Source organism: Nicotiana tomentosiformis, chromosome 2 (genome assembly GCF_000390325.3).
Source record: "Nicotiana tomentosiformis chromosome 2, ASM39032v3, whole genome shotgun sequence".
NCBI classification, from domain to species: Eukaryota; Viridiplantae; Streptophyta; class Magnoliopsida; order Solanales; family Solanaceae; genus Nicotiana; species Nicotiana tomentosiformis.
The window spans coordinates 99,360,652-99,372,937 of NC_090813.1; the positions used below are offsets into that span (position 1 = coordinate 99,360,652).

The following is a 12,286-nucleotide window of genomic DNA, read 5'->3' on the forward strand; positions in this document are numbered from 1 at the left end:
GACATGCCTAGAAATGAGCAAAATTGTTTCGGGACCACGAATAAAGTAAATCAAATTGATGAAGCTTGAGCCAGAAGTTTTAGGTTGGTGTGGAGGTTCCGCTCCCAAGTCCCAATGAGAAGTGTTGGCACTATGTAAACCACTAGCTAAATAATATGCTGGACAAGTGACAATTAAAAGTACAAAATTAATTTTTTTCAGGCAAACATAATATGGTAATGTTATCAGTGAAATCTTAAAATGTACTTGGAAATCTAGATGCAAACTGTTAGCAATGACAGAGCATTAAAAAACAAACCAACGGCGGCCCGTATTCAAGCACGTCAGAAATAACGTAGAATTTATTCGGTTGTAAATTGTAGTAAAAATTTCTTTTTCCCGCATGTAATAATTTGCGTAGAAAGGAAAAGTAAATATTGAAATATCTAAATAGTGGCGGCAAAATTTGAAACTCAAAAATTTGTGGTCCATTAGTCTCTTCAGCCAGTTGGATTATATTCATTCTCCCGCAAGCTTTTTTAACAGTTTTAACAAAAATCAAAATTCTCCCGCAAGCTTCTCCTCAAAAAATTCAAAAATCGCGCTCTCACCCTCTCATTCAAACCTAACCCCTCTTTGGCTGCCGCCTTTATATATCTTCTCATTCCCCCCATTCTTTCTCAAGCCACTCATCTTTACAAAACCCTAGAAAATATCTTTCATATCCAATTTTCAGAAAGGAAAACAAAAATGCCTCTAATTCCAGAAGAGCCTTTGCTGGCCTCAAGCCCAGATCGGTTCTGTATGTTCCCAATTCAATACCCACAAATTTGGGAAATGTACAAAAAAGCCTTAGCCTCTTTCTGGACTGCTGAGGAAGTCGATTTATCTTCAGATACCCGTCACTGGGAAACCCTAACCCCCGGCGAAAGGCATTTCATCACTCATGTCCTTGCCTTTTTCGCCGCCTCAGACGGCATCGTTTTAGAAAACCTAGCCGGAAGGTTCATGAAAGAAGTCCAAGTTGCGGAGGCGCGTGCTTTCTACGGCTTCCAAATCGCGATTGAAAACATCCATTCCGAGATGTACAGTCTGCTTCTAGAGTCTTACATCAAGGACTCTGACGAAAAAAGCAGATTATTCCGCGCAGTTGAGACTATCCCCTGTGTTGAGAAGAAGGCGAAGTGGGCACTACGTTGGATCGACGGTTCCGAAACATTTGCGGAGCGTTTGGTTGCATTTGCTTGTGTGGAAGGTATTTTTTTCTCTGGAAGCTTCTGTGCTATATTCTGGTTAAAAAAGCGGGGGTTAATGCCTGGATTAACCTTCTCGAACGAGTTGATTTCAAGGGACGAAGGTTTGCACTGTGATTTTGCTTGTTTGCTTTATAGTTTGTTAAGGACGAAGCTTACTGAGGAACGAGTTAAGGGAATTGTTGCAGATGCTGTGGAGATAGAAAGGGAGTTTGTGTGTGACGCGCTGCCTTGTGCGCTGGTGGGAATGAATGGAGATTTGATGAGCAAATACATTGAATTCGTGGCTGATAGATTGTTGGATGCTTTGGGTTATGATAAGTTGTACAATGCTCAGAATCCGTTTGATTGGATGGAGCTGATTAGTTTACAAGGGAAGACTAATTTCTTTGAGAAGAGAGTTGGGGAGTATCAGAAAGCTTCTGTTATGTCCAGTTTGAATGGGAATGGTGCTACTCATGAGTTCAAGTTGGATGAAGACTTCTAAATTTTAGTATTATTCTTGGTTCGTTTTTATTTTTTGGAATGGTAGAGTTAGGTTTGTGCTGTTCTTTTAAGAATCCACATATGTAGTTTGTGTGTTAAGTTTAATATCAGCACAAGTGTTGTGTAATAATTTTAATTAATGTTGTTTGTTCTTTGTCCTCGTATGGAAAAAGCGCCTTTAGGGTATATGAAATATCTTTCCATTTACTTCAGTTCTCTTTTGTAGCCGTCTTCATTTGAGCTCAAGATATTATAGATAGAATTTATTGTTGCAGCATTTTCCAGTTATTTCTGAGAAACAATCAAATAGGTCAGCTGAACAAAAATGGACTTGAATTCATATAGTGATTTTGCTTGAAATTGGAGCTGGCCACTATTTACTTGTTTGCATTCTTTGGTTCATTATAGTTTTACTTTCCAACTACTTATAATGTGGTACCTGGATTACCTTGAGTACATTTCATAGCAGTAGCATCTAAAAGAATTAAGTTGGAAGGAGGAGCGTCTAATATACAATTTTCAATGTCTATATAAAATCCAACAGATCAGTTTATCAGTGTGGAGACGGCCAAGTTGGCAGGTAAGAATCTTTTCACTTGAATGAGATGTTATAATTAAACAATTGGATTTTTGTTGTTTGTTAATTGTCCTAGAATGGAAAGTGCAATCTTTTCTTTGATTGATAGATCAGTGAATTTTAAAAAGTTTGGGCATGACAGAATAAAGTTAAAGAGTTCTCTTGCTTACTGCAGGTTCTTGCAGCCACTGCTGATGAGTTTGAATAAAAGCAGGTGAGTGTTTTTCCTCAATTGTTGCAGTCTGAAAACTCCAACAAAGTGGTCAAAGACACGAATACATAACGAGTAAGCTGATTCAGAATCTTTGTTTCCATTAACAAAGTACCTATGAACTCCAGTCTCCAGATAGCAATTAACCAGCCAAAGAAATACTCTTTTTGGTCTTTTTTGAACAAGCTGCCACTCTTATTAGTCATTTTTGACAAGTATCAAAAATTAAAATTTTATTGTATCAGAATGTTTTAGTAGTCTTCCATAGCTCTTTCATATGTTCATCTTAATAGCAGTATCAAATTAAATGTTTTCCCCCATATATTCATCATATATAACTAAATTCAAAAGCAACAAAGTAAGTACTGTATAAAGGCTTTATGCTTTTCAGATGAAATTCACATCTAAAAATAATTAATTTTGTTGTATGAAGTCATGAAGCGGATTCAAGTAAACTCTCTTCTTATAAGGTGGGACCGCCCCTGCTCCAGGGGCGTATGTAGTGTATTAATGACGAGTTCAATTGAACCCATAGTTTTTGACGTGTAGTAAAAATTTATATATAAAAATTCACTAAAATTGCATATATAGTAGATATGAATCCATAATTTTAAAATATAATTGGTTCAATACTAAAAACCTTAAAAGATGAACCCATATGCCCTACTCGCGAGGTAGAAAGCTTGAGTTACTAACAAAATGAACAGATGTGCATCCAGAAGATACTTGATTTACTAACATAATTAATACATGAATGACCAAACAACACTATATAAAATGAAAGTATCTCAATTACGCAACTTCAAAAGTCACTGCATTTCAAAGTAGTAGATAAGATTATAAGAATGACATTGTAACATGAACAAGGTGCCTCAATCTTACATGAGAGCCATAATTATTTTCAGACAGCCAACACAATTTAATGACCCAATTTCGGAGAGATCAAACTTTCCGTATAAACAGATTGAAAAGTACTTTTGTGATCAATGGTAACTACATCAATATCATTACAATCTAGAGGCCATATTCGATTGCTTAATCCCAGTAATCCATCAGATATTATCCTATATTCAATTCTTGTTAGTGTTCTCCAATCTCGATAGTTGAGTAACACTTCATCATCTGAAAACCTATATATCGGCATGATACGATAAATCTCGTTATTTGGTATAGCTAATACTTTTGTCCAAGATTCATTGACACCATAGTCTTTTATTACCCATAAATTAAAAGTTATCTTGTTATAATAAACACAAAGCATTCCTCCCGACACTGATAGGCCCACATCAACATCAACAATGATTTTGTTTAAAGGGAGCAGACACATCATCTCGGGCAATTGTATCTCTCGGAACATCTCATTTGAAATATTAAATGAAACCACAAAGAGCTTTGATAACCAGCCAAGCCAATGAAGAGCTCCATGTACATGTGTCAAACATTCCATAGTAGACAACAAAGAGATATTTGTCCTACCTAAAGTTTTATCAATTTTTCTCCAAGAACCACTTTTCAATGCCAGAATTTGTTTGTCATACCAACACATGTCAATCCTAAGAACTTTATAGTCATCACTAGTAGAGTCATATCCCAATCCATAAATAGTTTTCTCATCATAGTCATCACTAGTAGAGTTTTCCGAGTGAGGAAGTACTATTGATTCCCCTGTGGAGGGATTCCATACCAATATTATTGAAGGTTGTGCCAAATCACGATTACTCCAAATCCCGATGAGAAACAGGCCATCGCAACAACAATAGACTTTTATACCATCTGCTGGATTACAACTTGAAGGCCAATCAAATTTCCTGATATCCTTAACAAGTTGAACCAAGGATAAAGAATAACAATAGAAGTCAAAAACTTTATCCTTAGGGGACCATTGGGAAAAAAGCAATTTTTGGGAATTGGGTTGGTACTTGGCATGATTGAGATGTTTTTTCTTAAAATAAGGTTCAGAGATCAATGTATTCCAAGATTCTGAAACACACTTGAAACGAACAAGTGACTTTACTGGTAGCCTGGTGAGGATGTCAATAAGTATTTCATCCTTTTGTATGTGAATTTCCATTACCACCAAAATGCTTTGCTAGTTCACAGGTTGAAGACGTTAACTTCTATAAGGAAGATATACGAAAAAACGAAGAACAAAGACTAAATAGAAAGCTAGCAATTAGAGAAGTACCTCAAACGCACTCACTTTGTTGGAGAAGACAGGTAGCTGTGATCCAGTGAAAGATTATATAATGCTATTGCAGAGAAAGAAATAGGGTTAAGCGTTGATACAGTAATTGTATATATGTATAACTTTGCTTCCTTGTAGAAATAGAATTTGATTCCTAAAAGGATTGGAGTACATTTTGTGTTAGCATTGTAAAAGGATTCCACGTTCTATCAAATAGCCAGTTATATTAATTGTTTGTTTTTTCTAGTCATATACCTAGATTATACACAATTATATACATATAATACATAAAAATTATGCATATATTATACATTCACCGATTATTTTTAGTTTAAGTGGTAGGGTGGACAACTATTTGGGTTAATGCCTGGATTAACCTTTTCAAATGAGTTAATTTCAAGAGACGAAGGTATACTGTTTGCTTTAGAGTTTGTTACGGTTCACATAAATTGGAACGAAGTTATTCGTATCTTTTATTCCATTGAATAATACTAATTGAGGGATTTTCCTTTTGTTGAAATTACGAAGAAGTGAAAATGCTGAATGCCTTCTGGAGTAGGAAAAAAGGCAGAAGAACAAATAGAACTAGAAAGAAATAAAACATTTAATCTTACATCATAAGCAAGTACTTATACTAACTAATGAGAGTCATACTTATTGTTTAGACGGCCAGCACACAAATTAATGATCTAATTTTGGAGAGATCAAACTTTCCGTATAAATAAAACCATCCTCATAAATTCTGATTGCACCAATATCACAAGCTTGAGGCCATATCCGTTTGCTTAATCCAATTGGTCCATCGGATGTTGTATAAACAGGACTTGCTATCCAATCTCTGTAGCGAAGTAGCATTTCACCATCGGAAAACTTATATATGGGCCTGATAAAATGAATTCCATTACTTGGTATATTGAGCAATTTTGTCCAAGATTCTATGACACCATAATTTTTCATTACCCATAAATTAAAAGTTATCTCGTCGTTATAAAAAACACTAAGCATTCCTTCCACTACTGATACGCCCACATCAAAATAAAATGCCTCTGGTCCTGTCTCTGTCATTAATGGCATTGTCTCTGGCAATGGTATTTCTCTATACTTTTCATCTGAAATATTAAATGAAGCCATAGAGAACCCTGGTAGGAAACCAAGCCAATGAAATGTTCCATGTACGAATGCCAAACAATGCCAACTAGACAACAAATAGGAAACCTCCCAACTTGAGGTTTTATAAATTTTTCTCCAGGAACCATTTTTCAGTGCGAGAATTTCATCGACTGCTTGTTCCTCCCTGTCAACCCTAAACAGTATATAATCATCACTAGTAGAGTCATATCCCAATCCGTAAATAGATACCAGCTGTGGCGTTTCATGGGGAATTATTATTGATTCTCGTGTGGTGGGGTTCCATAGCAATAACAATGAAGGTTGATCGTCAGGTTTACTCCAAATTCCAATGAGAAACAAGCCGTCGCAACTAGCAAAGACTTTCATACGGCAATATGGAATTTCAGAATTTAAAGGCCAATCAAGACTCCTTCTATCCTTAACAAGTTGAACGGGGATAAAGAATAACAATAGAAGTAAATAGTTTTATCCCTCCTACTTCCGGCAAAAAGCAATTTTTGGGAATTCAGTTGGTTCTTAGCATGATTGAGATGCTTCTTCTTAAAGTAAGGTTGAGAGATTATTATCTTCCAAGATTCCGAAAACGCACTTGAATCGAAAAAGAGACTTCACTGGTAGTCTGCTGAGGATGTCCATTACTATTTCCTCTTCTGGGATGTGAGTTTCCATTACCATACTGCTGAGACGTTTATATAATTTCTTTAGAAAAGATATATAAACTAAAAGACGAAGAACAAAGCAATTAGAGAAGAAAAGAGGTTTTAATTCAAATGCACTCACTTTGTTAGAGAAAGCCAACGACGGCTGCTAGCTGTGATCCAAAGAAAGAATATAATACTATTCCGGACAAAGAAATAGGGTTAAGCGTTGATCTAGTAATTCTATTTATAACTTTGCTTCCTTATAGAAATAAAATTTGATTCCTAAAAGGATTGGAGTACTTTTTGGTGTTGTCATTGTAAAAGGATTCCACGTTCTAAAAGAAAAGCTCTAAATAGTTATAATTCATGTTTGCTTAGGACGAAACCTACCGAGAATCACGCAAAAGAAGAAAACTTTGAAATTTGCACATAAAATAAATAAAGATGTGCAGGTGTGTCTTATGTAAGAGGATAATGGGGAGCTGTATATTTCATGGACTAGCTGTACACCAACTAGAATATAAGAATATTACACTAGTAATTAAGGTAAACTTACTTTAAATTGAATAACATATTTTTAGTATTACAAGAAACTTGATCTTTAGCGACCACTTCTTAACGAAATGACATGAATCTGGTCGTTAAAAGTGTACTAATCACGACTAATTTTTTCTCGGTCATTAAAGCCAATTTTTAGTTCAGCATTAATGAGGAGAAAATATTTGCTCCTTTAAAAGTATAATATCCGGCTGTAAAACTAAATTAATCAACAAATCATTAAGGCTTTTATTTTTCCCTCTCTTTTATTTTTTCCAACCCCATCCCACCACCTCCTCCCCAAATAAAGGAAAAAGAAACAGAAAAAGAACCCTAAGCCATTCTCTCTGTTTTCGAAGAGTAAATTATGCGGTTCAAACTGATTTGCTCATCACCTGTGACTGATAAAAAATCGATCTACAATTTTCTTCTCTTTCTATTCAAGGTAAGTCTCGCCAAATCCCTAAACCTGCAGTAGAAACTATGGAGTGTGAAATTGGGTGTTTTTTTGCAGTTCTGGCCATCTCTTTTTTGATCGTATTTATTATCTTTTACAGAAACTGCGATGGTTTAGTAATCTACTTTTGAGTATTATAATGGAAGTTCCTGCGATGGTTTGGCAATCTAACAGTTCTTTCGGTGTTGTTTTACTTTTCTGTTGTTGGTTATTTGTATTCAATAGTCTCCTCGAACCCTAATTTGTGTTTTGCATTGTCTTATTCATATTTTATCTCAATTCTCACAATTGCATAGTCTGTATCTATTTATGCCATAACATCTGATCCATTACCCCATGACACATCTGGAATCAATTGCCTCGACAGCGGTATTTTTATTTAAAATGCGAATGCCTTTCTTAAAATAGGAAAAAAAAAGATTTCTGGAAATTGAATTGTGTATGTGTTTGCCTCAATAACTCTATATTCCTTTATTCTCTAGGTAAAAGTCGCTATTAAAGTGAAAGCATCAGTAATTATTTGTTTCACTTCATCTGGAAGGGCATCAAAGTAGAGTTTGTCATTATTACTATATTTCTTGGGATATTGATTCTCTTTCTTTATAAGAGTTGTAATTTATGCTCATGTAAATAGATTGATAGCTAAATATAGGCCAGCAATGCCAGTATTGTCTTTTGTCATTCCTCGACTCAAGATAAATCAACTGAAGCGGAGTGCTAGCGGTGCATTTGAGGTACAACCTAGGGCTCAAAGTTTTTTTAACTATCAAATCCAGCTCATCGGCTGATAGCCTGTTAAATGCATTAGTAGAGACTGAGTATTAAACTATTGCACCTTTGTTTACTTGATATTTTTCTGTTTCCTATTTAGATTTGTCGTTTGATTAAGTAGTTCAATTGATCTATTCATTTAAACTGATATTATGTCATCCGTTGTTCGACTCCACTATAAATTACTTTAGTAATAATACTGAAGTTTGTGCTCCATTTTTTTTTGTATCGACGTGATTATTCTATTTTTTCCCCTTCTTAACGATTGTGGAAGAATTTTTTGAAATTTTTTTTAATTTTGTGTTTCAATTTGTCATTTTTCTTGTTTATAGCGAGTCCTATGGTAAACCTATTTGATGTAATTGCAGTATCTGACAGCTGAAATATTAACATATCCTGTTGTATTTGACTTATTTATTTTGATCTATAATTTTCATTCTTCAATTTTATTATATGAAAATATCATAGAGACAAAGATGTTTAAAATTGCAATGATTAGCTTTTGAAGCGTCTACACTATTTATCGATCACATCTTTCCAGTTTCACTACCAATGTAGTGATCTACTAGTGTCTCCTTGCTCTTTTACTTTATTTCATCTGCTTATTGTTTTTCCTCGTTAATTGTTTTTACGTAATCTTGTGTAACATTTTATTGACAATGAAGCTGACAGATCTTGTGTTTAATTTTGTCATATTCAGGCAAGGCAATCTCTTATTGTCTGAGGTCTTTTCCCAATGCTGGCTGATCCTCGACATCTTGTACGTCATCTCATCAATTTGGTGTTTCACGTTTGTTGTTTGATTTATCTTGTTCTATTATTGGTATGGTTGATTACATTTAGGTTTTCTTCTTAGTTAGAGTACTTTGTTTTTTGGTTGGCTCCTGCTCTATCGGTTTTTGCTGTCTATAGATCCCACACAGAAACTTATATGGTTTCCCCTCTTCCATTCTTTCGTGTTGCTTATAATTCGTTAATAAGGTCATATTATATTCCATGCCTATTGCAAACTTGAAACTTGTGTCAATTTGAATGGCTTTATGTAGTTGAATAACTTTCATCCCAAATGTTCTTGATTGGATCTTCATATACTTCATTTTGGCTTGTTAATAGAACTAGCAATACTGAAAAAATAGAAATTTGTTTAATGGGTCCTCCCATAGTTCATTCATAGGAGTCAGTGCTCAGTATCCCTTCCAAGCGCTTTTCTAAAGCAGTGTATTTTGGAGATGTCTAACTAATTTTTGTTGTGTTCATAACGCACCCAACAGAAGAATGACCATCAATGCCCATTTAAATATCAATAATAAAACCTTTAAAGTATGTTGTATTTAGCCGCTTTCATTTAGAGAGGTCAAAATTTATCTATGGTTTAGCTGTTCCACTGAATTATTAAGCCAAATTGATTATATTGTACCTCTCATCCTTTGTAACATAGTGATGTGGACACATGCCTGTGTATATGCTTGTCAAGATTTTGAAGTCTTTCTATTAATAATTTTTTTTTAATCTTTGTTCTTTCAGGAGATCAAGAATTTGAAGTTTAAAGAAATTTTCCCAGAAGAAAGTACAGAGCAAGTATAAACAACTGCAAATATTAAAAAACAAGTTGAAGCACAAGAGATACATGTTTTCTATTTTGTTTAGAGTTGTTTAAAGATGTTCTCACTTGTACATGAATTCTGTTCTCTTTTGTTAGGAGTTGACAACATACTGTCATACAAATTGGATAGGTATATTCTTGTAATATAACACTTTAGTTCTTTGTAATAGACTATGAAATTTATATGAACATAGATAATAATGTCTTTTAAGATGTGTATGTGTATCTAAACCTTGAAAGATTCGGTTCGATTGTTGTGGAAGATTAATAAACAACTAGTTAAGGTGAAAGAATAACGACCAAATTTGTTGTCATAATTACAAGATTTAACGACCGGAATTACAAGCAACAAATGGAAATGTGGTCGCTAAAAGGAGCTACAACGACCGGATTTCTCTTGTTGTCGCTAAAGGTTCTTTAACGACCGATTTGAGATCCGGTCGTAAACTTTTAATGTCGAGGCTTTTAGCGACCGGTGACGACCGGCTTTTTCCTGGTCGTTATTGACTATTAACGACTGGATTAGGGCTTTTAACGACCGAATTTCCCTTCGCTAAAGGCCTATGTAGTCGATACGGTGAATCAAGGATCGTATCGTATCGTATCGTATCATATCGACATCTATCTCTCTCTCTCTCTCTCTCTCTCTCTCTCTCTCTCTCATATATATATATATATATATATATATATATATATATATATATATATATATATATATATATATATAATATTAATAACACGAATGCCCTTTGACGAAATGTCGTTCGCCTTTTTACCCTTAAAAAGTAGAATTCACACCGGATAAAATAGTCATTTTATTAATTTTTCTAATATTTAAAATTTTGAAATCAACTAAACTTTATTTATTGTAGTAGGAAATCTCAATATTTAGGACATTTAAATCAACTAAAATTTTCCTTTTATAATTCAAAATCCTAATATTTAGGACCAAATATAACAACTAATTTTGACGTTGAACTGCCATTTAGGAATTCAAATTTTCAATGTTTTAATATCTAACCACTAAACATTATATTTGTATTCAAGACATTAAAGTCAAAAAATGAAGAACTGCTATTACTTTTTAATTTGAAGAAAAGAAATACTATTATTGGTTCTTCCATTTTTTTAATCTAGTACTATTGATTATACTAAAAGTAAAGTTAGACGGGGAATTAGAGTTAAAATAAGCTAATATACAACTAATATGAAGAATTAATTTTTACTCCTTCTGTCTCAAATTATTTATCATTTTAGAAGTTCAAGATAAAATTAATTATTTTTTTCTATTTTATCCTTAGTAGTAATTATTCTTGAAGATGTAGATGACACATAAATAAAGTAAATGTTCAATGAAGAGAGATTATTAAATACATAAATAAGGGTAAATAGTCAAAAAATCATTTTAATTAATATTTTTTTTAAAGACGTGTAAAAGAGAAATACAACAAATAATTTAAGACGGAGAAAATATTTATTAGTAATCAAGACTCAAGAATTAGTAATCAAGACTCAAGAGCCTTTAAATAGGTAGAAAGATGATGAATTATTAGTGTTATGAAACATTTAGTTTAACAACAAAAGCGTAACTCCAACCAAACAAATAATTGGTCAATGTCAGAAATCATCAATTGGTAAAAGTTACAATTACGGATTATTAGTACAAAAGTTGCAGTAATCAATAACGTCACAAAGTTTACTAGCAAAATTAATTAAGTTTTGGTTGGTGGAATTGTATTTTCTAAAAGTTGAAGGCAGCAAATTTTATTGGTATTTATCCTAAAAAAAATAGAAAAGAAAAATTTTAACTCACAAAATTAAAACTCTGTATTAAAATTATTCGAAGTCGCAAATCGATCTATATTATTTAAAATACAAGAGGACTAAAAACAAATAACATTGGATTTTTGATTAATATTAATTACTATGTATATATTATTTTCGTCAACAACTAAAAAATATACATGAATATATATATATATATATATATATATATATATATATATATATATTATAAGAAGAAAAATATGTTATGTAAATTGAAATAGAGGAAATAATATCCATATAAATTTTTAACACCCACTGATATATATACACGTATCCTAAAGCTAGTTATACTAAAAGTGGGAAGCACCAAAGTTAAAAGTTTATTTACAAATATAACCATCAAATACTGAGTGAATACTCTACCCTTCAGCTAAACATTACTTCAAAAATATTTTTGTACAAAAATGTAAATACATATTCTAATAAATATATTTTAAAAAATACTTATTGGGCATTTAAGAGTTCCTTCTAATAATCAGCAATGTTATGTTTGTCATTTATTTCATGCAATGTACGATTCAACTTATGCTTAAAAGTTCAAAAGTTACAATGTGAACCGTTTCCATGCATTTATTAAGAAATCCAAAAGCCTCATATCCCTTCGAAAGACATCCGATTAAAAGAAAAA

At 33.0% G+C, this 12,286-nt stretch overlaps 3 protein-coding genes and 1 long non-coding RNA gene across 5 annotated transcripts; 2 read left to right on the forward strand and 2 right to left on the reverse strand.

The window, feature by feature from the left end:
• Positions 1–572: 572 nt before the first annotated feature.
• Positions 573–1,930, forward strand: LOC104112191 (ribonucleoside-diphosphate reductase small chain). The gene has a single exon (XM_009622044.4). The coding sequence runs from the start codon at positions 730–732 to the stop codon at positions 1,717–1,719; it is 990 nt and encodes a 329-aa protein (XP_009620339.1). The 5' UTR covers positions 573–729; the 3' UTR covers positions 1,720–1,930.
• A 1,495-nt stretch (positions 1,931–3,425) lies between these two features.
• LOC104112190 (F-box protein CPR1-like) lies at positions 3,426–4,577 on the reverse strand. Its single transcript, XM_009622043.2, has one exon. It carries the CDS (start codon positions 4,575–4,577, stop codon positions 3,426–3,428), a length of 1,152 nt encoding a protein of 383 aa, XP_009620338.1.
• Positions 4,578–5,372: 795 nt separating this feature from the next.
• On the reverse strand, positions 5,373–6,188 carry LOC104112189 (F-box protein CPR1-like). Its single transcript, XM_009622041.4, has one exon. The coding sequence runs from the start codon at positions 6,186–6,188 to the stop codon at positions 5,373–5,375; it is 816 nt and encodes a 271-aa protein (XP_009620336.1).
• A 1,113-nt stretch (positions 6,189–7,301) lies between these two features.
• Positions 7,302–10,002, forward strand: LOC104112188 (uncharacterized). 2 transcript variants are annotated; one of them, XR_011413515.1, is made up of 4 exons: positions 7,302–7,445; positions 8,092–8,191; positions 8,929–8,988; positions 9,753–10,002. It is a non-coding gene; the product is annotated as an uncharacterized lncRNA (long non-coding RNA). The 2 variants fall into 2 exon arrangements; XR_011413514.1 differs by lacking the exon at positions 8,092–8,191.
• The last annotated feature ends 2,284 nt before the right edge of the window (positions 10,003–12,286 follow it).